This window comes from Ranitomeya variabilis, chromosome 1, assembly GCF_051348905.1.
Source record: "Ranitomeya variabilis isolate aRanVar5 chromosome 1, aRanVar5.hap1, whole genome shotgun sequence".
NCBI classification, from domain to species: domain Eukaryota; kingdom Metazoa; phylum Chordata; class Amphibia; order Anura; family Dendrobatidae; genus Ranitomeya; species Ranitomeya variabilis.
In genome coordinates this window covers 537,505,889-537,533,513 of record NC_135232.1, presented here as the reverse complement: position 1 = coordinate 537,533,513, position 27,625 = coordinate 537,505,889, and the positions used below count along the sequence as shown (strand labels likewise).

Genomic DNA, 27,625 nt, shown 5'->3' with positions numbered 1-27,625 from the left:
GGCACAAAGGCATGAGACTAGAGTCAGCCCAGAGGCCCAGGCCATCAATGCAACATTAAACCATGCACTCACCTGTGCTGGCTCCATACCTGCTAGAAGACAGGGGGAGCTGGTAACGCCGAGAGCCTACCGTGGAAGGAAGTGGCGTACCGTCAGGAATGCTGCATTACTGCCTGTGCCCCCTTCCATGTTCCATCGAAGAATGCACGTCGATCCTATGTGCCGGCGTCCCTTTCTGACGTCACCAGAAGCACAATGGACTTCACCACCACACAACTTTCAGGAGTAGCGGTGTTTTGCCGGTCGGCGTCCGAGCCGAGAGCCCCCCACCGGAAGGAAGCGGCTCTACCCAGGAGCCCGTCCGCTCGACTGGTTTCTGGGGCTGAGGGACTCCCCACCGGGGAATTTCCACCCTGGGCTACTTGACAGGGGGAAGGATTGGACCTGCCGCACGATCCCCCTAAGCCCATTGCACAGGCTGCCTGTTGGCGGAGGAACCTCTCAAAAAGGGAAGGTTGAGACCCCCAAACTCTGAGTCCATCTGGTACAGCACTGGTAGCTGAAGGACCTCTACCCAGTTAGGTGTCGGCCACGGACCACTTGATAGGGGGTGAGAGAATCCACAGGCTATCTTCGCTCTAAGAGAAACCTCTCATACGTCCGTCCCTGTAGGGACAGGAAAAAACACTGGAGGGTGGAGGTGGGAGGGTCCTTTTAACCTCTCTATGATACTGTCCCGCTATAGGTCAAGGAAGGACGTCCTCCATGGTGCTGTCCTGAGGGACGTAATGGAAATAGTTAATAAATAACATTACCCACATGTCTCCTTTACATCAGCACAATTTTGGAAACAATTTTTTATTATTTTTTTTTTTGCTAGGAAGTTACAAGGGTTAAAATTTGACCATCGATCTCTCATTTTTACAACAAAATTTACAAAACCATTTTTTTTTAGGGACCACCTCGCATTTGAAGTCAGTTTGAGGGGTCTATGGCTGAAAACACACAAAAAGTGACACCATTCTAAAAACTGAACCCTTCAGGCGCTTCACAGCAGCAGAAGCAACATGGAAGGAAAAAATGAACATTTCACTTTTTAGTCACAAAAATGATCTTTTAGCAACAGTTTTTTCATTTTCCCAAGGGTAAAAGGAAAAACTGGACCCCGAAAGCTATTGTACAATTTGTCCTGAGTACGCCGATACCCCATATGTGGAGGGGGAACCACTGATTGGGCGCACGACAGGGCTCGGAAGGGAAGGAGCGCCATTTCACTTTTTGAATGAAAAATAGATACCAATCTTAAGTGGACACCATGTCGCGTTTGGAGTGCCCCTGTGTGCCTAAATATTGGAGCACCCCCACAAGTGACCCCATTTTAGAAACTAGACCCCCCAAGGAACTTATCTAGATGTATAGTGAGCATTTTGAACCCCCAGGTGCTTCACAAATTGATCCGTAAAAATGAAAAAGTACTTTTTTCACAAAAAATTTCTGTTAGCCTCAATTTTTTCATTTTCACATGGGCAACAGGATAAAATTTATCCTAAAATTTGTTGGGCAATTTCTCCTGAGTACAGCGATACCTTACATGTGGGGGTAAACCACTGTTAGGGCACATGGCAGGGCTCGGAAGGAAAGGATCACCATTTGACTTTTTGAATGAAAAATAGGCTCCAATCTTTAGCGGACACCATGTTGCATTTGGAGAGCCCGTGTGCCTAAACATTGGAGCTCCCCCACAAGTGACCCCATTTTGGAAACTAGACCCCCAAGGAACTTATCTAGATGTGTTGTGAGCACTTTGAACCCCACGTGCTTCACAGAAGTTTATAACGCAGAGCCGTGCAAATAAAAAATCATTTTTATTTCCTAAAAAATTATTTTATAGCATAGAATTTTTTATTTTCACACGGGTAACAGGAGATATTGGACCCCAAAAGTTGTTGTCCAGTTTGTCCTGAGTACGCTGATACCCCATATGTGGGGGTAAACCACTGGTTGGGCACACGTCAGGGCTCGGAAGGGAAGTAGTGACGTTTTGGAATGCAGACTGATGGAATGGTCTGCGGGCGTCATGTTACGTTTGCAGAGCCCCTGATATGCCTAAACAGTAGAAACCCCCAAGTGACCCCATATTGGAAACTAGACCCCCAAGGAACTTATCTAGATGTGTTGTGAGAACTTTGAACCCCCAAGTGTTTCACTACAGGTTATAACGCAGAGCCGTGAAAATAAAAAAAATTCCCACAAAAATGTTTTTTTAGCACCCCAAATTTTTATTTTCCCAAAGGTAACAAGAGAAATTAGACCCCCAAAGTTGTTGTGCAATTTTTCCTGAGTACGCTTATGGCCCATATGTTTGGGTAAACCACTGTTTGGGCGCACGTCGGGGCACGGAAGGGAGGGAGCACCATTTGACTTTTTGAACGCAAGATTGGCTGCAATCAATGGTGGCGCCATGTTGCGTTTGGAGAGCCCTGATGTGCCTAAACAGTGGAAACCCCTCAATTCTAACTGCAACACTAACCCCAACACACCCCTAACCCTAATCCCAACTCTAATCCCTACCCTAATCCCAACCCCAACCATAACCATAACCCCAAGCCTAACCATAACCCCAACACACACCTAACCCTAATCTTAACCCCAATTCCAACCCTAACCCTAAGGCTATGTGCCCACATGGCGGATTCGTGTGACGATTTTTCCGCAGTTTTTGAAAAATCCGCAGGTAAAACGTAATGCGTTTTACTTGCGGATTTACCGCGGAATTCCAGTGTTTTTTGTGCGGATTTCTATTGAGGAACAGGTGTAAAACGCTGCGGAATCCGCACAAAGAATTGACATGCTGCGGACAATACTAAGCAGCGTTTCCGCGCGGTATTTTCCGCACCATGGGCACAGCGGATTGGTGTTCCATACATTTACATGGTACTGTAAACATGATGGAAAATTGCTACGAATCCGCAGCGGCCAATCCACTGTGGATCCGCAGCCAAATCCGCACCGTGTGCATATAGCCCAATTCTAACCCTAGTTCTAACCCTAACCCTAGTTCTAACCCTAACCCTAGTTCTAACCCTAACCCTAGTTCTAACCCTAACCCTAGTTCTAACCCTAACCCTAGTTCTAACCCTAACCCTAGTTCTAACCCTAACCCTAGTTCTAACCCTAACCCTAGTTCTAACCCTAACCCTAGTTCTAACCCTAACCCTAGTGGAAAAATAATAGTAAATATAGTTTATTTTATTATTGTCCCTACCTATGGGGGTGATAAAGGGGGGGGGGGGGTTATTTTTTTATTTTGATCGCTGCGACAGAACCTATCACAGCAATCAAAATGTACTTGGAATTAATCTGCTGGCAGATTCAGCGGGCGCACTGCGCATGCGCACGCCATCTTGGAAGATAGTGGCACCCATGCAGAAGACGGACGGACACCGGGAGGGTATGTGTGGGTGGGATCGGACAGCGGGGGGGTGAAATCGGACTGCGGGGGGAGCGGACAACAGGACAGGACGGGGGACGGGGGCGGTGGCAGATCGCGGTCTCCGGCCATGGCAAATGATATTGCAGCATCGGCCATGGCTGGATGGTAATATTTCACCAATTTTCATGGGTGAAATATTACGATTGCTCTGATTGAAAGTGAAAGGTCACTTTCAACAGCCAATCAGAGGGCTGAAGTACCACTCCCCCTGTCCCTGCAGGTCGGGTGAAATTAGTTAACCCTTTCACCTGGCCTGCAGGGACGCGATCATTCGCATATGCGTATGCGCATATGCGTATACACAGCATATGCGTCACAGGTCGGATTGGCACCGACTTTCATGATGCATACGCTGTGTCACAGGTCGGGAAGGGGTTAAGTTTTCCCAGTTTTTTTTAGGCAAAATTAGGGGTCTCTGCTTATACTTGAGTATATACGGTAACTTAATCTCCAAACGTTTGCTCTTTATTAATTATAGGGGGACCCCCCCACGTCATTTTTTAATCAATCAAAATTATTTAGTAATTAAATACATTTACAGTAAGCTGCACACGCACTGTACTAAATAAATATATATGTCACAGATATCTTTACGTCTATCCTGTGTATATATCTATTCTGCAGGGTCACGCCGATTTTACTGTACATGGCTGCTGAAACGTCGGGTTCTCAAGGACATGTAAAAATCAGACAGCACTCACATGGTCCAAGTGCCGTGCGATTATTTTTATCACACCCATTGACTGGCATCAGCTAGTCACTGGCATCAGCTAGTCTTGTCCGATATACACACAAAAAAAAAAAAATATATATATATATATATATATATATATATATATATATATATATATATATTCATATTCATATTCGCAGATGAGCAGGGAATCAGGTTAACCCCTTAGTGACCGAGACAATCTTTACAATTCTGACCACTGTCATTTTGAGGTTATAATTCTGGAATGCTTCAACGGATCCCGGATTCTGAGATTGTTTCTTCGTGACATACTGTACTTCATAGTATATGAAAAAAAACACGGCACTCTGTAACAGTAAGCTGTAGTTGCCCAAGTAAGGTATCCAGTCTGTCGTATCAAATGTTCAGAAAGAAACTTGGCACTCAAAAATGAAAAAAAAAAAAAAAGGTTCATTTATTATGCATCCAGGCAATAAATTGTTAAATGTTTTCAGTCCACCACTAGACCTTCATCAGAACAATCCTGGTTCAGTAGTGTAGGTTATTTCTCCTATTTTACTGGTGCCTGGAGGTCGGTGTCCAATTTATATGTGAACTGCGTGTCCGTGGACTGAAAACATTTAACAATTTATTGCCTGGATGCATAATAAATGAACATTGCTTTTTTTCAATTTTTGAGTGCCAGGTTTCTTTCTGAATATTTGTACTTCATGTTAGTGGTATAATTTCTTCGATATGACTTGCGTTTATGAAAAAAAATAATGGAAGTTTTGCAAAAATTTAAATAATTTGGTAAATTTCAAACTTAATTTTTGTGCCCTTAAATCTGAGAGATAGATATGTCACTAAATAGTTAGGTGACATTTCCCACATGTCTACTTTACATCAGCACAATATTGTAAACAATTTTTTAGTTAGGAAGTTATAAGGGTTAAAAGTTGACCAGCAATTTCTTTATTTTTACAACACCATCTCTTTTTTTTTATTTATTTATTTTTTTTTTTTAAGGGACCACATCACATTTGAAGTCATTTTGAGGGGTCTATATGAAAGAAAATACTCAAAATTGACACCATTCAAAAACTGCACCCATATTCAAAAAGTTTATTAACCCTTCAGTTGTTTCACAAGAACTAAAGCAATGTAGAAGGAAAAAAAATATATATTTTTTTTCCACAAAAAAAATTTACTTTAGACCCAAACTTTTTTAATTTCACAAGTGTATCAGAAGAAAAATAGACCACAAAATTTGCTGTGCAATTTGTCCTGAGGACGACGATACCCCGTATGTGGGGGAAAACCACTGGGTGCATGGCAGGGCTCAAAAGAGAGGGAGCACAGTTTGACTTTTTGAACACAAAATTGTCTTGAATCAATGGTGGCGCCATGTGGCGGTTGGAGAGGAGAAGGGGCGCCTCACCAGGAAGGTGTAAGTGAAGCAAGTTGCAGGCGTCAGTTACGCCTGGGGTATGAAAAAAAAAAAAAAAAAAAAAAAAAAGAGCAGCGCTGTGGCAGAAAACACGTCTCTCACCTGTCTGGCCCGCCCTCGTATCCCATTACCTCCTTCTCTGCCTTTCAGATCTCGCACATGCGCCGCTTCACTGCAGTCCTCAGGAGTGAGATCTGAGATACAGAGAAGGAGCTAATAGGATACAAGGGCAGGACAGACAGGTGAAAGAGGGGAGTTTTTCTAGGCAGGAAATAGAAAAAAATCCAGCTCGACGAGGTGGTGAAAAAGCAAAGTCTTGGTACTTTATTCACTTCATATCAAAAAATAGAGGATAAAACAACAGCACAATATAATTAAAAACACTATCTACGCGTTTCTGGTGACATAGCACCCTTAGTCATGATAACTTTAGTGCAGCCTGTTCTATGCTTTTATGCTAGCACCCAGTAGGCACACCGGTGCTATAACTAATTACAAAAGGTAATCTAGTCAAAATGAAAAACACATGATAGTGTGTGCAAGCTGCAATTAGTTGCACAAGACAGATGGAAAAAAAGCACAGAAAAAAAAAAAAAAAAAAAACACAACAAGCAGACTACATGTATACTTTGGCTATATAAAAGGAAATACAGAATACATATATGTCATTCCATAATAATTCGTTGTTTACAAATGAAGCATGTGGAGTTATGTGACATATAATAATAAATATCCAAAAAGTTTTTGATATATCAAATTCTTTATGAAGTAGCTGGAAGAAAATGATTAGAGCAATGTCATAATGAAAGACCTGTTGGGTGTTTCATTTATATGTTCCAAGATAATCATTCGAAGAGAATTTTTATTCAAAGAAGATTTTTACAGGATCTTGAGCGATCTCTAAATCGGAGACCTATGAAGATATATAAATAAATAAAGAATTCTAATTATTGGCATAATGATGGTTAGAAGGATACAAAAAATGATTAAGGAGGCGGATATTAATTTACTGGATAAGAAACCTATGGACTGCATTGGAGACATTCGGGGGCAAAAGTAAATGTGAAACAGTGGAGCAGCGGTCAGCTACACAGAGAGGAGGAGAACATCGCAAATCTGCAGATCTGACAGGTGAGTTCGAGCACCATAAAGGTGCTGAAGCCTGTCAAAAAAAAAAAGAAAAAAAAAAAAAAATTTTTATATATTTTTTGTTAGTATACATACTAAATGAAACACCTCGATTATGTCTAAAGAATTCTAATTATTAGCATGGTGATGGTTATGAGGATACAAAAAATGATTAAAGAGTCAGGTATTAATTTACTGAATAAGAAACCTATGGACTGCATTGGAGACATTCGGGGGCAAAAGTAAACGTGAAACAGTGGAGCAGCGGTCAGCTACACAGAGAAGAGGAGAACATCGCAAATCTGTAGATCTGACAGGTGAGTTCGAGCACCATAAAGGTGCTGATACCTGTCATTAAGAAAAAATATATATATTTTGTTAGTATACATACTTAATGAGACACCTCGATTGTATATGAAGACCTGTATCCGACAAAAGCTGCAGAAAAGAAAAATTTCATAAATAATAATATTACACACCAATAGGGAGTGATGTTAACACGAGCATTAGCTCGAACGCCCAAACCATGTCTGGAAACCGATGTCCGGCGAAAGCAGAAAAATGGAGATGGCACTACATATTGCAATTTTCCCGAACTGAATCCATTATGGATGTTTGTTATATTTGCTTTACTGTTATTATGATAGGATATAAATCCCAAAGGGGAAAAAAAAAAAAAAAAAAAAAAAAAATTATTAAAATTAAGTTATATACGTTTTAAGGAAAATGACACTAATAGAAAAGCATGATGTCCTTTCTCTTGTTGAGACCATGAGGTATTCTGGTCCCCAATTTAAAGATCCACCAAGTCTCCCTGTTTCTAAGGGTAATCTCAGTATCTCCTCCTCTAAAGGGTCTATGTGTCCTCTCAATTGCGTAAACTTTTAATGAGTTGAGGTTCGATTGATGTTGGTTAATAAAATGTTGTGACACTTCTGACATATTTCTATGGGTGTTACCATTTTCCACATCATAAATATGCTCACGGATTCTTGTTTTAAGTGGACGTATCGTGCTCCCCACATACTTAAGATGGCAAATTGTACATTCCATAATGTAAACCACGTTGGTGGTGTTACAATTAAGGAATGTTTTAATTTGGTACGTTTTTTGGTTGTTTGCATCTGTGAAGTCGGAGCATTTCTGTGTAAATTTACAGATTTTACAGATTGAGACACCACATTTGTGGAAGCCCTTAATGTTAAGCCAGTTGGAAGGCTGAGCATGGGATGTGTTTAAAGAGCTGGGTGATAAACTAAAGCCCAATGATGGTGCTTTTCTTGACACAATTCTGCATCCGTGTTTTAGAATGGACGCAATATCAGGATCTTCCCGTAAGATGGTTAGGTTGTTTCTCATCAGTTTACTGATAGAAGCAAATTGGTTGCTATATTGAAAGACAACGGTAATAGGGTTAGTGGAACCTGTTTTTTTATTCTGTTTTGATTTAAACCGTGGTTTTTTCTCCACTATTTTTTCCGCCCTTTGTAAATACCCTTTGCTGTAACCTCTCTGTGTGAGTCTTGCTTTGATTTCCTCAACCTCTCTAGAATAATCTTCCTGTGTGCTGCAATTTCGTTTTGCCCTAACCATTTCCCCCACAGGTATGCTTTTGATTGTGTGCTTAAGATGATGGCTGTTTGCCCTCAATATTGTATTCCCCGCTGTATTTTTTCTAAAAGTTGATGTCACTACAGGAATGTTGTTTACACCTTTGAGTTTTAGGTCCAGGAACTCTATGCTTGTGTGCTCCTGGCGAGCGGTGAAACTTAAATTAAACAGATTACTATTGAAGTAGTCAATTAAGTTATGTACGGTAGATACATCGGAATTCCACACCATAATGATGTCATCGATGTATCTACCGTACCAAAATATGCAGTCCTTGAATGGATTCTCTACATTGTAAATATATGACTCCTCCCACCAGCTCATCACCAAATTGGCGAGAGATGGTGAGTACTTGGCCCCCATTGAGACACCGCTGATTTGCATATAATAAATTTGATTAAAGCAGAAAAAATTGGTGGTCATGAGAAAATGGGTAACCTCTATTATGTAAAATTGGAGATCCGGGGGGAAATCACTATATTTTTCCATATGAAATTTTAATGCATACAATGCTATCTCGTGTGGTATGGACGTGTACAATGAAACGACGTCCGAAGTGATCCATGAATAGTTAGGTTGCCATGTCAAGTCTTTCATGATATTAAGGACATCTGTACTGTCCCTAAGATAACCAGGTGTCCTCTGGACGAGAGGCTGGAGGAGCAGATCTAACCACTCCCCCAGTCTCTCACCAAGGGACCCAATGCCTGAGACAATTGGTCTCATAGGTGGTGGATATAGATATTTATGAGTTTTAGGCAAGGCATACATCACAGGGGTGACAGGATTCAAGACTTTGAGATGGTCGCTTTCTTTTTTGTTAAAGAAGCCCAAGCTAAGACCCTCTTCAATGAGCCCAAAAATCTGATCTTTTATCACTGAGGTGGGATTAGTGGGTAAACGTTTGTACACAGCAGAGTCTGATAGCATTTTATCAACCCAGGCAATATAATCATTTCTACTCATCACTACGACAGAGCCACCTTTGTCAGAATTTTTAATGACAAGGTCATCATTATCTCGTAGTTCTCGTAGTGCCTGTTGTAATTTGGGTTTGAGATTATTGTTATACAGGCGTGCATCATGGACACCTTCAGAAAGGAGTCTTAGCTGCGTTTCCATGACATTTTGAAACCTATCCATCACAGGTTTACGTGCTTGTACAGGGTAAAATTGAGGATTAGGTACCTTAATGTGGCTCATGGAAGAATTTGAATTCATATCCGAACTAGATCCCTCTTCCTGCAATTCCAATAAGCATATGAGTGACAGTTGGTCAGCAAAATTAGACGATTTAAAGACATTATTATGCTCATGTATGTTACCTTCAACCTCAGTCAGATCGTCCTTAAAGTGCAATTTTAGCGCAATATTTCTGATAAACCTGTTTACATCACATATAGTAGAAAAAAGATCAAAGTTACAACTGGGTACAAAATTAAGGCCATGAGATAGAAGTTCTTTTTGATCATTAGTAAGGAGAGAGGAGGAAAAATTAATTACATCAAAATGCCCTAACGTTGATGTCTGAGATGATATCTGGGAGGATTTCTGTTGGCATCGGTGTTTCCTTCCCTTTCTACGGTAAACCTTTTTTTGTTGTTGAATGGAGGCTTGCTTTTCTTGAAGTAGGAGTTTTTTGATGCCTGTAAGGGTTCTGAGTCTGAGTCTTCAGTAACTCCAGTGGACGCAGCACACAGGAAGATTATTCTAGAGAGGTTGAGGAAATCAAAGCAAGACTCACACAGAGAGGTTACAGCAAAGGGTATTTACAAAGGGCGGAAAAAATAGTGGAGAAAAAACCACGGTTTAAATCAAAACAGAATAAAAAAACAGGTTCCACTAACCCTATTACCGTTGTCTTTCAATATAGCAACCAATTTGCTTCTATCAGTAAACTGATGAGAAACAACCTAACCATCTTACGGGAAGATCCTGATATTGCGTCCATTCTAAAACACGGATGCAGAATTGTGTCAAGAAAAGCACCATCATTGGGCTTTAGTTTATCACCCAGCTCTTTAAACACATCCCATGCTCAGCCTTCCAACTGGCTTAACATTAAGGGCTTCCACAAATGTGGTGTCTCAATCTGTAAAATCTGTAAATTTACACAGAAATGCTCCGACTTCACAGATGCAAACAACCAAAAAACGTACCAAATTAAAACATTCCTTAATTGTAACACCACCAACGTGGTTTACATTATGGAATGTACAATTTGCCATCTTAAGTATGTGGGGAGCACGATACGTCCACTTAAAACAAGAATCCGTGAGCATATTTATGATGTGGAAAATGGTAACACCCATAGAAATATGTCACAAGTGTCACAACATTTTATTAACCAACATCAATCGAACCTCAACTCATTAAAAGTTTACGCAATTGAGAGGACACATAGACCCTTTAGAGGAGGAGATACTGAGATTACCCTTAGAAACAGGGAGACTTGGTGGATCTTTAAATTGGGGACCAGAATACCTCATGGTCTCAACAAGAGAAAGGACATCATGCTTTTCTATTAGTGTCATTTTCCTTAAACCGTATATAACTTAATTTTAATAATTTTTTTTTTTTTTTTTTTTTTTTTTTCCCCTTTGGGATTTATATCCTATCATAATAACAGTAAAGCAAATATAACAAACATCCATAATGGATTCAGTTCGGGAAAATTGCAATATGTAGTGCCATCTCCATTTTTCTGCTTTCGCCGGACATCGGTTTCCAGACATGGTTTGGGCGTTCGAGCTAATGCTCGTGTTAACATCACTCCCTATTGGTGTGTAATATTATTATTTATGAAATTTTTCTTTTCTGCAGCTTTTGTCGGATACAGGTCTTCATATACAATCGAGGTGTCTCATTAAGTATGTATACTAACAAAATATATATATTTTTTCTTAATGACAGGTATCAGCACCTTTATGGTGCTCGAACTCACCTGTCAGATCTACAGACTTGCGATGTTCTCCTCTTCTCTGTGTAGCTGACCGCTGCTCCACTGTTTCACATTTACTTTTGCCCCCGAATGTCTCCAATGCAGTCCATAGGTTTCTTATCCAGTAAATTAATATCCGCCTCCTTAATCATTTTTTGTATCCTTCTAACCATCATTATGCCAATAATTAGAATTCTTTATTTATTTATATATCTTCATAGGTCTCCGATTTAGAGATCGCTCAAGATCCTGTAAAAATCTTCTTTGAATAAAAATTCTCTTCGAATGATTATCTTGGAACATATAAATGAAACACCCAACAGGTCTTTCATTATGACATTGCTCTAATCATTTTCTTCCAGCTACTTCATAAAGAATTTGATATATCAAAAACTTTTTGGATATTTATTATTATATGTCACATAACTCCACATGCTTCATTTGTAAACAACGAATTATTATGGAATGACATATATGTATTCTGTATTTCCTTTTATATAGCCAAAGTATACATGTAGTCTGCTTGTTGTGTTTTTTTTTTTTTTTTTTTCTGTGCTTTTTTTCCATCTGTCTTGTGCAACTAATTGCAGCTTGCACACACTATCATGTGTTTTTCATTTTGACTAGATTACCTTTTGTAATTAGTTATAGCACCGGTGTGCCTACTGGGTGCTAGCATAAAAGCATAGAACAGGCTGCACTAAAGTTATCATGACTAAGGGTGCTATGTCACCAGAAACGTGTAGATAGTGTTTTTAATTATATTGTGCTGTTGTTTTATCCTCTATTTTTTGATATGAAGTGAATAAAGTACCAAGACTTTGCTTTTTCACCACCTCGTCGAGCTGGATTTTTTTCTATTTCCTGCATTCCTCACGCCTTGACACAGTGTTTCCGTGCTCCGAGCCTCCAGGGACTACAACTATGGTGAGCTGGATTTTTTCTTTTGTCTTCAGTTTTTCTAGGCACAGTGCTGCGCTCTCTTTATTCCATACCCCTGCAGTTTGCTTCACTTAAACCTTCCCGGTGAGGCGCCCCCTCACCTCATCCATTTTATCTGGAAAAGTTAGGGGTTGTCATATACGCCCAGTCGTTTTTACACCAGAAAATACTATATCTATATATCTCTATCTCTCCCCCCCCCCATTTATCTCTATCTACCCACATACATTTCAGAACGTACCTGGCTTTCGCCGGAGTCATCTTCCAGGCCATTATCCTCTGCTCCTTCTTGCTTTTGAACTAGTTGTTGAAAAAAAAAAAAAAAAATTGTTAATACATCTCAAGTACATTTTTAAGAAAATATCAGACCCTCCAAAAAACACAGCATTTATTTGTATTGGCATCAACAGAAGCTGCAGCTTTTCATTCACATGCTATAGCACTAATAAAACATCTACAAAACTTTTTTTTTTTTTTCAGGACCACATCACATTTTAAGTGACTTTGAGGGGCCTACATGTTGGAAAAATATCTAGAAGTGACACCAATCTAAAAACTGCACCCCTCTTGATACATTTTTGAATGTGGTTTTGAGTATTAATCCTTCAGGTGCTTCACAGTAATGTGTGACAAAACTACTAACATTTAACTTTAATAAAAAAAAAAAAAAAAAAAAACTACTTTAGACCCAAATTTTATTTCCATAAGCGTAACAGGGTAAAAAAAAAATTTGGTGTGCAATGTCTTGAGCATACCAATACCCCATATGTACAAGTAAATCACTGGGCTCGGAAGGGAAGGAGAACCATTTGACTTTTAGAATGCAAAATTTGCTGGAACAACTTGCAGACGCCATGTCACATTTGGAGAGCCTCTGATGTGACAACAGTGTGAACAGCCTACAAGTGACACTATTTTTCCTACAAGTATATGTTAGTTTAGCACCATATTTTGTATTTTCGTAATTGTAACAGGTGCAAGTGAAAAACAAGTGCAATTTCTCCAGACTACTCAGATACCGCATATGTGGGGGAATACGACTTTTGGAGGCACAGGGCAAAGCTCAGCAGGGAAGAAGCGCCATATTGGAGTTCACATTTTGCTGGAATGGTTTGAGGGTGCCATGTCACATTGGCAGAGCCCCTGAGGTGCCAGAACAACAGAACCCCCCTGTATGTGAACTCAGTTTACAAACTACGCTCCCCAACTAATTCATCTAGCGGTGCGTTGATCATATTAACACCACATGTGCCTCACAGAATTTTATACCACTGAACGGTGAAGTAAGAATAAATAACATTTTTAGCGAAAATTTTTTGTACTCTGAAATATCTAGATCATGGATAAAATAAAGTTTTGCTCCTTTAATGTTAAGGGGCTAAATGTTCCTGAAAAAAGAAGACAGGTTCTATTCACAAGGCATAAACAGCAAATCTCGGTTTTAATGCTTCAGGAGACCCATTTTAAAACTGGAGTCATCCTACAATGTATCTCAAAATATTATCCCAAATGGTATCATAGTTCCAATCCATATGCCAAGTTTAAGGGAGTATCGATAGCTTTTCATAAAAATTTTATGCCTGAGGTTTTGAATTCCTTAATAGACCCAGATGGTAGATATGTTATACTAAAAATTTCTTGTGCTGCACGTCAGTTGGTTATAATGTATATTTTCCGAATCAAGGACAACAGAACTTTGGGGCAGAGTGCAAGAGACGCCTTGGGGAGTCCACTGGCTCCTCTCCTGTGATACTGGGAGGTGATTTCAACATCACCATGAACCCTGCAGTAGACGTCTAAAGGTACCTTCACACGAAACGACATTATAACGATATCGCTAGCAATCCGTGACGTTGCAGCGTCCTCGCTAGCGATATCGTTTCGTTTGACACGCAGCAGCGATCAGGATCCTGCTGTGATGTCGCTGGTCGCTGAATAAAGTCCAGAACTTTATTTGGTCGTCCGATCGCTGTGTATCGTTGTGTTTGAAAGCTAAAGCAACGATACCAGCGATATTTTACACTGGTAACCAGGGTAAACATCGGGTTACTAAGCGCAGGGCCGCGCTTAGTTACCCGATGTTTACCCTGGTTACTAGCGTAAAATGTAAAAAAAACAAACAGCACATACTCACATTGCGTCCCCTGCAGTCTGCTTCCTCCTCTGACTCAGCGCCGCAAAGTGAAAGTGAAAGCAGCACAGCGGTGACGTCACCGCTCTGCTCTCACTGTACGGCGCTCAGTCAGTCAGGAAGTGGACGCAGGGGGACGTGAATGTAAGTATGTGCTGTTTGTTTTTTTTAGATTTTACGCTGGTAACCAGGGTAAACATCGGGTTACTAAGCGCGGCCCTGCGCTTAGTTACCCGATGTTTACCCTGGTTACCAGGGGACCTCGGCATAGTTGATCGCTGGAGAGCGGTCTGTGTGACAGCTCTCCAGCGACCAAACAGCGACGCTGTTATAAATTAGAAACACAACATAAGCGAGACCTTAATGCTGTTACATTTGCACACCTATCTACAGCAAGACAAAAGTTGCTCGCCATACTAGATCAAAAATCACGATGCCTTAGAGAGAGGCTCAGGAACCGCTTTTACCAATTTGGAAATAAAAGAGGTAAGCTTTAGGCCAGAAACCTTAATCCACGTAGTCCAAACACATTTATCCCCTTCATTAAAGACAAGGGAGGAAAGAAGGTGAATAACACCAGGGACATCCTTTTGGGCTTCAGTGACTATTATAAAGCAATATACAACATAGCTGGACATTACAAAGATATGTCAACACCTTTACTCCATAACAAAATCAACACATTTTTACAACAGAATAATATACCTCCCCTATCGGCAGATAAGGTGTTGGATCTAGAAAAAGAATTTATGTTGGAGGAGGAGTCGGAAACTATTAAAGACTTGAAGCAGGGGAAAAGTCCTGGCCCGCATGGGTATTCAGCTGGTTTTTACAAGCTGTTCTCTACATCGTTAAGCCCAATCTTCCTTACAGTATGTAACTCTTCAGGGGGTTCCTTTCCTCCTCAGGCCCTAACCGCTCACATTACAGTGCTACCGAAACCTGACAAGGACCTCTCTCTGTGTAATAATTATCGCCCAATATCTCTGATAAACCTAGATGTTAAAATATACGCAAAGATTATTGCAAACAAAAATTCTTCCGGGCTTAAATCAAGACCAGGTGGGTTTTGTCCCGGGGAGGGAGGCACGAGACAACACCATACGGACCATCTCATTAAAAGATCGAGGGGGGGAGATCCCATGTGCATCCTGTCGATCAATGCTGAAAAAGCTTTCGACAGGGTGCACTGGGAATTCTTATTCCAGGTCTTGAGGGGAATCTGTTTAGGAGAGAATAAGCTCCATAGAATTATGGCCTTATATGCCTCCCCTAGTGCTCAGGTAAAGGTTAATGGCGTCCTCTCCGACCTAAAGGTCGTCTAAGTAAGGGACAAGGCAGATTCCCTGAAGACGCATGAAGATAACCGCTTCTCTCATGATTTTCGAGAATACCCTTGGGGAGGAGGATACTCCGAAGGGAAGAACATTGAATTGGTAGTGAGTGATCCTGTGGTTGTGGGAGATCGCGAACCTGAAGAACCTCCTGTGATCCGGATGGATTGGAACAGGATAATAGGCGTCCCTCAGGTCTATCGTTGCCATAACCCAGTTTTACCCGATAAGTGGGATTGCCGTCTTAACTGACTCCATTTTGAACCTTCGATATTTGATGAACTGGTTCAAGGGTTTTAAATTTATGATCACTCTGCCTTTCCTGGAGGGTTTCCTTATGAGGAATAGACGAGAGTAATGACCTCTGCCCAAGTCCTGCTGAGGTACATGGGGGATCACTTTTTCTCACAAGAGATTCTGAATTTGAAGGAGAAAGGAGTCGTGGAGGTCTGGGGGTTGTTCCGGGATAATTCTCAGGCATCGGGGGGAGGGCTCTCGAATTCCAATTTCAGCCCGAATTGTAAGGTGTGGAGGATCCACTGGTTCATGGATATGGACTGCTTTTGGGTGAGAAACTGAGAGCCGGCCCCCCACCGGAGAGTCACTGTTTGTCCGGAGTCTGTTGCTGTTGAGAAACAAGGATATTCCTGCCTCTACCCCCTTTCGGGTAGCTCCATCGACCAGTTTTACCTTTTCCACTAAAGTCCTTCTGGGAGGACTTGTCACAAGGGGGGGGGGCGAAAAAAAACGCTTCCTAGCAACCTTTTGTTCAGGAAGTGATTTCTTCCTATCAGAGGCCTTATCCAGGATATCATCCAAGACTGGCCCGAACACATGGTGACCCTGAAAGGGGATGGTGCAGAGTTTAGTTTTAGAGGTAATGTTGCCACCCCAAGGGCTCTCCTGGCTGAGTTCGAGAGGACTAGGGACCGAGCAGCCACGCGAAAGGACTCTCCTGAAGCACTGGCTAAGAACCCTGATGCCTTTCGAAGAAGGGGAAAGGGAGTCCAGGATTTCCTCTCTGGAAGTACCCTGGGAGAGATATTCCTCTAATTTGCAAAGCCAGAGGGACCAGGGCAGATGCAATATTTGCTTTAAGGTGGTTTGTAGAGGACTCCCAGGACTTCTTTAGGTGGCTCTCTATTTTTCGATCCATTGGATCTGAGGAGTCCACAAAATGGGAGAGACGTCTTTTTGGTGACCTTAGAGACCCGAACGTCCACTCTAGGAACCTCCCAAATAGAACGGTCACCTTCTAGGGGAAAACGGTTTTCAAAGTCTGAAGGAACGCTAAGGCCCTTCTCTGGGGAAGCCCACTCTTGGAAAATAAGATTTTGAACATTCTCGTGAATAGGAAACCCTTTTTTAGTTTTGGGTTTCAGGCCCCCAAACATTTCATCCTGCACGTAATGTTTTTTCTCCACTTACTCAACCCCCATGGTGCTTCTTACTATGGAGACCAGCTCATCCATATCCTCAGAGGAAAAGGAATATTTCTTTCCATCAGGTTTAGGGGTGGATGTGGAGCCCTCATTCTCATAAATTATCGTCTGACTCAGAGGAAAGGAACTCACCAGAGTCCGAATCAGTATCAATTGGGGCCATTTTCCTCTTTTTAGGAGGAGGATGCGACACTTGGGGTTGGGAGAAGGCCGCCATGGAGGATTGTACCTCCTGTTTAATCAAAGTTTTTATGCTGTCCAGGAGGGAGGGCTCTTCAGCACGTAATACGTCATCCGTACAGGGTTGACACAGGGTCTTGTAGGCGGAAGGTAGCCGGGAGCCACAAACACCACACTTGCGGCTGGGTTTGTTCTTTGGGGCAGAGACCTTTACTCCCTAAAAGAGAGAGTGGTATACTAAGTGACCCATTTTAAATATGGCTGAACAGTAAAGGGATGAGCCCAGCTACTCACAGCAGGAGGGTGAATGCTGGGATCTGCAGATGGAGCAGAGGGTTTGTCGCCGTCCATGGTCAAGCTGTATACAATCACACAGAAACAGGGAGACAGCGTCTTACCGGGAGGCCCCTGACCATGATATTTAGACATCGAGGTACCCAGCGTTAATTTTGTGCTCCTCCCCTTTGGTCCGTAGGGAGGCTCTGAAACAACCCTAACATGCCGGCGATTCCTTGCCCCCATGGAACGCAGGAGACTGCTTGCGTTCCAGCGTGGAGCCCCAGGCTGCGAACCGGAAGTGTGCTGACGTCACATCCGGCGCGCGCGAACCCGGAACGCCGCTCGAACGCCGGAGGAGGACGACACCGGGGAGCTCAGAGAGGACCCCGGCAGCATGTCACCGCCCCGCTTTCCCCCTAACAGAGGCGCGGGAGGGGCTGGAAGGAGGGCCCGAGTCCAACCTTGAAGATGGAGACTGGCACAGCCCGTGGAGGACAAGAGGAACACCGCCCGACCTCGGCTACCCGGCGGGTTCCAGGTGCTCCGTTCACGGGCCACGATAGCACCTGCAGGACCTCTTCATGCCCCACTGGGGGACAGGAAAAACACTGGAGATAGCAGGAAGAGGAGGGTTATTTAAACCTGTTTCCTGTCCCCATTAGGGTGGGGAGACATCCTCCAAGGTGACTGTCGTGGAAGGTGACTAGAGAAAAAGGACTTCCAACATCTATGGTAGATATGTGAAGATGCCGGTTTCCTAGCTTTTATCATGGTCTGGATGACGCCATGGGAAAAACCAGCGTCTTTCAGAACAGCGGCCATACCATTAAATTCAGAGACCGAGAATTCGGGTGGAAGAGGGGACCTCGTGATAGAAGATCCCGACGGTCTGGAAGTCTCCAGGGGACGTCCGATAGCATGTTCACTAGCTCCGCATACCAGGCCCTCCGAGGCCAATCTGGAGCTACTTAGAGAACAGGAACCACTTCTGTCTGTCTATCTTTTTTACAACCCTTGGAATCAAGAGAAGAGGCGGAAACAGGTAAAACATCTGAAACTGGGCCCACGAGATCACGAGGGCATCACAGCCGATGGCCATCGGATCCCAAGATGTGGACACGTACTGGGGAACCTTGTAGTTTGTTCGGGAGGCCATAAGGTCGACATCCGGAACGCCCCACCTTTGACAAATTTGGTTGAAAACGGCGGGGAGAAGAGCCCACTCGCCTGACACGAGCCCCTGACAGCTGAGGAAGTCTGCTTCCCAATTGTCCACCCCTGGGATGTGGACGGCTGATATGGAGGGAACGTGGTTCTCCGCCCCCCGTAGAATCTTTGCCACCTACCTCATGACCTGCTTGCTGTGAGTCCCTCCCTGGTGGTTTATGTAAGCCACAGACGTGGCATTGTCCGACTGAATGCGGACCGGTTTTCCTTTGAGGAGGGACTGCCAACGGAGGAGGGCCAGGAAGATTGCCCTGATCTCCAAGAGATTGATCGGAAGACGTGTCTCTTGAACGTTCCAGCGGCCGTGAGCTGTGAAATGGAGAAAGACCGCACCCCACCCCTGGAGACTGGCGTCTGTGGCGATTACCTGCCAGCGGAGGGGAAGGAATGACCTCCCGCGAAGAATGGAGGTGGATAGCGTCCACCAAGTGAGGGATTGCCTCACATTGAGAGGGAGGCAAACTGGGCGGTTTAAGGAAAGTGGACTCCTGTCCCAAGCAGATAGAAGAGCCAGCTGGAGAGGGCGAGAGTGGAACTGAGCATAAGGTACTGATTCCATGGATGTGACCATCTTCCCTAGAACCCTCATGCCGAGCCTTAGAGGTAGAGGGGCAGAGCGCTTTAGGGCTTTGATGCCCTGCCGAAGAGAAAGGAACTTCTCCTTTGGGAGGAAGACCTGGGCTTGAATGGTGTTGAAATCCATGCCCAGGAATTTGAGACGTTGGGTTCGAGTCAAGGTGGATTTCTGTTTGTTGATTATCCAACCGAGACGGATTGGAGTGTCCAGAGTGATCTGGAGACTCTGACCGCAGTCCCGGAGAGACGGACCCTTGACAAGGAGGTAGTCGAGATCGGGGATCCTCATAATCCCCTTCGATCGAAGGATGACCATGACCGCCGCCATTACCTTTGTAGAGACCCTGGGGAGAGGATGCCAGGCCGAACGGGAGAGCTGTGAATTGATAATGTTGCTCTAGGATCGCAAAACGAAGGAACCTCTGATGATGTACACAAATCGGAATGTGTAAGTACGCATCCTGAATGTCCACCGAGCACAGAAATTTTCCTGGTTCTATGGAAGTGATCACCGAGCGCAGTGACTCCATCTTGAAGTGCAGAATCCAGAGGTGGCGGTTCAACTGCTTGAAATCCAAAATCGGGCGGAGAGAGCAGTCTTTTTTTTTGAACTACGAACAGATTTGAGTAAAAACCAGAAAACCACTTGCGTTAAGGAACTGGGACAATTAACCCTGAGTCGAGGAGGGAAGCGACGGCTTGAAGAAGCTCTGGGGCATGGGAGGGCTGTTTGGGTGGACGAGAGAGGTAGAAAAGTCTTTCTGGATGCGAAGAAAATTCTATTTTGTAGCCCGAAGTCACAACCTCCATGACCCAGGTGTTGTCGACCACCGATAACCAAGCCTCTGTGAACAGAAGCCTGCCTCCCACCCTGAAAAGATTTCCAGGTGGGGGTGACCCGTCATTTCAAAGAAAATCTGTGGCCACGAGATCCGGAAGGTTTAGAGGAGCGGCTTTTAGCTCTCCAGCGAGGGGTAAGCCTGAAGGAAGGCTTCCTACATTCCCCTTGAGTGGAAGACAGGTCTTGCTGAGAGGCACCACGTGAGGAGGTGAAAGACCGAAAGGGGGAAAAGGACTGGGGTCCTTTTCGATTGAAGGGACGCCTAGGCTTAGATTGCGGCAGAGAAGTGCTCTTAACACCAGTGGCATCCGAGATCATTTGGTCTAGCTGTGTGCCAAAGAGCCTGGATCCTTGGAAAGGCAGACCGCTGAGGGATTTTTTAGAAGCGGGGTCTGCGTGCCACACCTTCAGCCAAAGGACTCGGCGAATGGCAACAGTGTTGCTTTTTGCCCTTGCGGAGCAAGCAGCCGCATCCAGGGAGACATTCAATCTGATCCGCTAAATCCGCTAGCTCCTCAGCAGGAGCCAACGCTACAATGCCTCTACGCAGGATCTTGGCCCAGGCTGATACAGCTTTTGCCACCCAAGAAAAGGCAAAATTGGGGCAGAAGTGCCAGAAGCTTCAAAGGCTGATTTGGTAAAGCCTCAATTTGCCTATCCGTAGGATCCTTTAGAGACGCCGCGTCAAGAATGGACAACACTGTCTGCGAGGTCAATCTAGACAGGTGGATCTACCTTAGGAGATTCGGACCATTTGGTAACAAGCTCTGAATCAAAAGGGTATAGAATGTCCAGACGTTTTGTTCCTGGAAAGCGCTTACCGGCATGTTCCCAGTGTCTAGAGGTAGTGTTGTCAAACTCTTTGTGATTGGGAAAAATTCTAGAGGGACGTTTCATCCGTTTGAATGAAACGGAGATGTCATGAGAGATTGTCTCTTCCTCCTTGAGATCAAGCGTTTGAATAATAGCTAAAATAAGGCTATCAACCATTTCCTGCGTCCCGGAGGTCTGATCTGCATCCGAGTCAGACTCCTACTGAGAAGCTACATCTGACCCGTCGTCCACCTGCGAGGAGGGGGAACAGGTAGAGAGGGGTATTCTAGATGACGCAGTGGGGTCCGATGAGCTGGATGAGGAGCTAGACAGAGTCCTCTTCCTGGATCTTATGTCAATTCTGCCCCTGTGAGGGTCTTTGTCAGGTGCGAGCGAATCGCCATGTGAGGCATTCGTGGCACTGGTGACAGTAGTCAGAAGCGGAATACATTCCAGAACCTGAACCAGGGACTTAGACACTTTAGTCAAGTCAGAGACTGATAGACATAGCAACAGCCCACTCCGGGGGAGGGGGATTGCACTCATCCCAAGCATTAGGGGCTTCCTGAGGGACGGACATGATAGAAGGACTGCAGGATGGACAGAACGGAGATGGCTAGCCTGAAGCCCACTTTTTCTTACAGCGGGCACAAGCATAGTGAATCACCGTTGGGATATAGCCGGGGGCCCCTGTGGGGTTGGGCATAGGTAGAGAGTGAATGATACCTGAAGCAGGACACCGAAAGGCGATGATGCTAGGGAAGTACAAGCCGGGGGAGATGTATAGAAAAGTCTACCAGACACCAAGCGATCAGCAGCAGCACAGGAAACTCTGTCCCCCCGCCTAGAGGAGGTCCTCGTGGCCACGCAAAGCGACAGATGTCCAGAGAGAAGGCACCAGTGAGCGCGGGCTGCTGTAACAGGCGCACGTATAGAGCATGCCAAAGGGGGTGTGGCCGTCTGTAAGTGAAACCGACGGCCTGATAGGTTGGACGCTGAAAGGGGGCGTGGCCAGCCAGAGCGCGTCCAATGCCAGCGCTGGAATCCGGAGGAGGCATGACCAGTGCTGAGGAGAGCCGGCCTGGGTAAGCCGAAGAGGGGGCTTTGTCTGCCGGGACGAAACCTGCCGAGGAAAGAGGCAAAGAAAGCGCACGCTGAAGTAAACAGGCGCAAACTTTGAATAAAAGACTGGGCTGGGGTGGGAGAACGCTAAGGTGGCGAGCGCTGCGCTACGGGCTGGCGGCGAGGGTGTTGGTGGGGAGAACTACATGATTGAAGAGCCGTTTTTCTAGTTGAGGATCGCGTCAGGAGCCCTTGGAGGGTTGGAAGGGTCCTGGAAGAGGGGATCCTCCTTCCTTAAAAAGGGGGGAGGTCGCCGAAGGTGACCACCGTCTTCCTCTCAGCCCACTCAGAGGAGAGGGATGAGGAGGGGAAAGGGCGAGGACTGGCCACCCAAAGTCACCCTGAAACACCCATAAGGGTGACAGGGGACGAAGTCCTGCCCAGAGGGTCCGAGAGTGGGCGATGTGGGTGATACCACACTGCTCTCTCAGCCTCATAACATGGGGAAAACAGGGTGAGAAAAAAAACTGCACCTTGTTGCCCAGAGAAGAGATCTGAAAAAGAAAGGGAAAATGATTAATAACACACCAAATCCCTGAAAAGGAAAGATAAAGCGGATCTGGTGTTAGATCCAGGTCCGCCTCCTACACACACTAAGCAAAAAACGGAGTTGCCTGGAGCCTGTCTGAGGGTATATACTCCCGGGGAGGAGTTATTTTTTCTTTATTTGCATAGTGTCAGCCTCCTAGCAACAGTAGTATACACCCATGGTTACCTGTGTCCCCCAATGAAGCGAGAAAGAAAAAAAACACTTTATTGAATCATAAAAGATAAATTTTAACCCCCTAACTACCAGGGGTATTTTTGATTTTGCTTTTTCATTTACTGCTCCCCTTCTTCCCAGAGCCATAACTTTTATTTTTCCATCAAAATGGCCATGTGAGGGCTTACTTTTTGCGGGACGAGTTGTACTTTTGATCGACATCATTGGTTTTACCATGTCGTGTAATAGAAAATGGGGAGAAAATTCCAAGTGCGGTGAAATTGCAAAAAAAGTGAAATCCCACACTGTTTTTTTATTTTGCTTTTTTACTACATTCACTAAATGCTAAAAAATTGACCTGCCATTATGATTCTCCAGGTCATTACGAGTTCATAGATAAAAAATAACCTAGACATGTTTGGAGTCTAACTGGTGAAAAAAAAAAATTTAAACGTTTGTAAAAAAAAAAAAAAAAATTGCCATTTTCCAAGACTCGCAGCGTCTCCATTTTTCGAGATCACAGGTCAGGTGAGGGCTTATTTTTTGTACGCCAAACTGTCGTTTTTAAAATATACCACTTTGATGCAGATATGTTCTTTTGATCAACTGTTACTGCATTTCATTGCAACGCCGCAGAGATTAATCAATTAATTATGGCTTTTCGATTTTTTTTCCTCGCTACACCATTTACAAATTGGATTAAATTCTTTTCATATATTGACAGATCAGGCAATTCTGAAAGCTCCTATACCAAATGTGTACATTTGATTTTTTTTATAGTTTTATTTTGAGTGGGGCGACTGTCAGTCATTGGACATTAAGGGGTTAAAAACCAGTAATAAGGTGGCTGCAAACCTAAAGCAGTGACTACAAAACCATAATATGAAGTGACATCAGTTCACATTATTTGGAACCATAACGCTTATTCCTCTTTGCCCTTTCAATGGGACATAATGTTTCCTCACTGTTATAAATTAGGCGATAGTAAGGCGACTGTACTGTATTTTTCGGACTACAAAAGATGCACCGGACATAAGACGCACCTAGGTTTTAGAGTAGAAAAAAAAAAGGGAAAAAAGTGAAAAAAAAAATAGTGGTCAGTTTTGTACCAATATTCCCTATCCTGATAGATAATTATTTTTACAAAACAATCCATTCTACTTACCTTCCCTGTGCTCCCTCACAGCGCACTGTTCGGACGTCAGCAGCAGATTTATGCTTGTAAGCAGCGCATGGCAGTGACGTCATGCGCTGCATACAAGCAGAGGACAGCTGCTGGAATACGCACTGCTCACCACACCACGGCTATGAGTGTGTGGAGCAGTGAATATTCACTGATCTTTAATAGCGGGCATTGCGTTAGCTGCAGGCTTTCTGCAGCCGACGTTCATGTGTGCCTGCTACTAAAGGGAATGAATATTCACTGCTCTCCACTCCCATGGGTATGGAGAGCAGTGAATATTCATTTCTCTTTAACAGCTGGTACACGTGATCGCCTGGCACCTACAGGAAGCAGGCGGCTGCTGCTACTGAGCCCGCTGTTAAAGATGAATATTCACTGCTCTCTAAGCCCAAGGCCGGCGTCACACTTGGCGTAAGACATTACGCCACGTATTATACGTCCGTACTACGGCCGTAATACGGAGAAATGTTCCCAAAATATTGATCCGTAGTCAGGGTGTGTCAGCGTATTTTGCGCATGGCATCCTCCGTATGTAATCCGTATGGCATCCGTACTGCGAGATTTTCGCGCAGGCTTGCAAAACCGACATCTAATGGATTTATGTGCTCAAATGTTCGGGTATATATATATATATATATATATATATATATATATATATATATATATATATATATATATATATATATATATATATATATATATATATATATATATATATATCATTGAGACACATATATATATATATATATATATATATATTCTGTATTTATATTTACTTCAGCGCGATATCTGTGAAAAGCCGGTAATTCAATTGCCGGCTTCTCATTTCTCCTGCACAAACCCGACAGGATATGAGACATGGTTTACATACAGTAAACCATCTCATATCCCCTTTTTTTTTTGCATATTCCACACTACTAATGTTAGTAGTGTGTATGTGCAAAATTTCAGCGCTGTAGCTGCTAAAATAAAGGGTTAAATCGCGGAAAAAATTGGCGTGGGCTCCCGCGCAATTTTCTCCGCCAGAGTGGTAAAGCCAGTGACTGACGGCAGATATTAATAGCCAGGAGAGGGTCCATGGTTATTGGCCCCCCCGTGGCTACAAACATCTGCCCCCAGCCACCCCAGAAAAGGCACATCTGGAAGATGCGCCTATTCTGGCACTTGGCCACTCTCTTCCCACTCCCGTGTAGCAGTGGGCTATGGGGTAATGAAGGGTTAATGCCACCTTGCTATTGAAAGGTGACATTAAGCCAGATTAATAATGGAGAGGCGTCAATTATGACACGTATCCATTATTAATCCAATTGTTTGAAAGGGTTAAAAAACACACACACACGATTTAAAAGTATTTTAATGAAATAAACACAGCGGTTGTTTTAATATTTTATTGCTCTCTCAATCCATTTGCAGGCCCTCGCTTGGCAAAATAATAAACGCACAAGATACATACCTTCTGATGTCCAATCACGTCCCACGAGGTAATCCATCTGAAGGGGTTAACTAATATTACAGGCACGAGCTGCGATAAACCACTCGCTCGTGTCTGTAATCCCCGGGTGCTGAAAGGAAAGCAGAGTGATCTATACTTACATTCAGTCGCGGTGATGCGCCCCTGCTGGATGTTCTCATGAACTGCAGCCTGGGAACTTTTTCCCACGCTCCAGGTCATATGAGGACATCCACCAGGGGGCGCATCACCGCGACTGAAGGAAATGTAGGTCAATGACCTACATTTCATTCATTCGCCGGGGAATTACAAGCACACAGCTGCATTAGCAGGGCTCCTGCTTGTAAATTATTTTAACCCCTTCAGATGGATTACATCGTGGGACGTGACGGTTCAGCTGAGGGTATGTATCTTGTGCATTTATTATTTTGCCAAGCGAGGGCCTGCAAATGGATTGAGAGCGCAATAAAATATTAAAACAACCGCTGTGTTTATTTCATTAAAATACTTTTAAATCATGTGTGTGTGTTTTTTAACCCTTTCAAACAATTGGATTAATAATGGATAGGTGTCATAATTGACACCTCTCCATTATTAATCTGGCTTAATGTCACCTTACAATAGCAAGGTGGCATTAACCCTTCATTACCCCATAGCCCACCGCTACAGGGAGTGGGAAGAGAGTGGCCAAGTGCCAGAACAGGCGCATCTTCCAGATGTGCCTTTTCTGGGGTGGCTGGGGGCAGATGTTTTTAGCCACGGAGGGGCCAATAACCATGGACCCTCTCCTGGCTATTAATATCTGCCGTCAGTCACTGGCTTTACCATTCTGGCGGAGAAAATTGCGCGGGAGCCCACGTCAATTTTTTCCGCCATTTAACCCTTTATTTTAGCAGCTACAGCGCTGAAATTTTGCACATACACACTACTAACATTAGTAGTGTGGAATATGCAAAAAAAAAAGGGGATATGAGATGGTTTACTATATGTAAACCATGTCTCATATCCTGTCGGGTTTGTGCAGGAGAAATGAAAAGCCGGCAATTGAATTACCGACTCTTCACTAACACCGCTGCGTATTTCTCGCAAGTCACACTGCTGGTCCGTGTGGAATCCGTATTTTTCTCACCCCCATAGACTTTCATTGGCGATTTTTTTGCACAATGCGCTGACAAACGCAGCATGCTGCGATTTTGTACGGCCGTAGAAAGCCGTATAATACTGATCTGTAATATACGGCTGATAGGAGCAGCCCCATTGAGAATAATTGTGCCGTTTATTTTGCGAGTTTTACGGACGTAATTTCTGCGCTCTTACGTCCGTAAAACTCGCCAGTGTGACGCCGGCCTAAGGCTGTGGAGAGCAGTGAATATTCATTCCCTTAAGTAGCGAGCACACATGAACGTCAGGCAGCTGCAGGAAGCCAGCATCTGCAGCCAACAGCGTGTCCGCTATTAAAGAGAAATTATTTAATGCTCTGCACACCCATGAGCGTGGAGAGTAGTGAATATTCATTTCTTTTTGGCAGTGGGCACAAGCGTTAGCTGAGGCAGCCGCCTCCTGCCTCCTGTGACCTGATGCTCTGCCGCCACCGCTCCCCCCGCCTTCCCATCTACAGCCAGAACAGGTACATCCGGACTATTAGACGCGCCTCCCATTTTGAGGAGGAAAAATGTGCATCTTCTAGTCCCAAAAATACAGTAACACTTACATGAACAGGTCACTTGTCAGTATTGAGTCTCTGCCGCCCCAGTAAGAAGAATCAGATTATTTTATTTTTAAAGGGGCATTAACCTTTTATCAGCATGCATAAGAGACAAATTTAGGCTACTTTCACACTAGCGTCGCTTGCTGTACGTCGCAATGCGTCGTTTTGGAGAAAAACCGCATCCTGCAAAGTTGCCCGCAGGATGCGTTTTTTTCTCCATAGGCTTGCATTAGCGACTTATGACCACACGTCGCATCCGTCGCGTCGTGTTTTGGCGGACCGTCGGCACAAAAAAAGTTACAAGTAACTTTTTTTTGTGCGTCGTGTCCGCCATTTCCAACCGCGCACATAAGAATGGGGCAGCGGATGCATTGAAAAACTGCATCCGCTGCCTCCGT

The 27,625-nt window shown here is 43.9% G+C and overlaps 1 protein-coding gene across 14 annotated transcripts in view; it reads right to left on the bottom strand.

The window, feature by feature from the left end:
• Positions 1 to 27,625, bottom strand: part of LOC143766726 (scaffold attachment factor B2-like) — a 593,416-nt gene that overhangs the window by 501,160 nt on the left and 64,631 nt on the right. For all 14 annotated transcript variants that reach the window (XR_013213635.1, XR_013213632.1, XM_077254619.1 and 11 more), the window contains exon 3: positions 12,480 to 12,538. Coding sequence is in view for 12 of the 14 variants with exons in the window: in XM_077254619.1 (XP_077110734.1) it covers positions 12,480 to 12,538 (59 nt within the window). In the remaining 2 variants the exon portion in view is untranslated. The remainder of the gene's footprint in view (positions 1 to 12,479; positions 12,539 to 27,625) is intronic.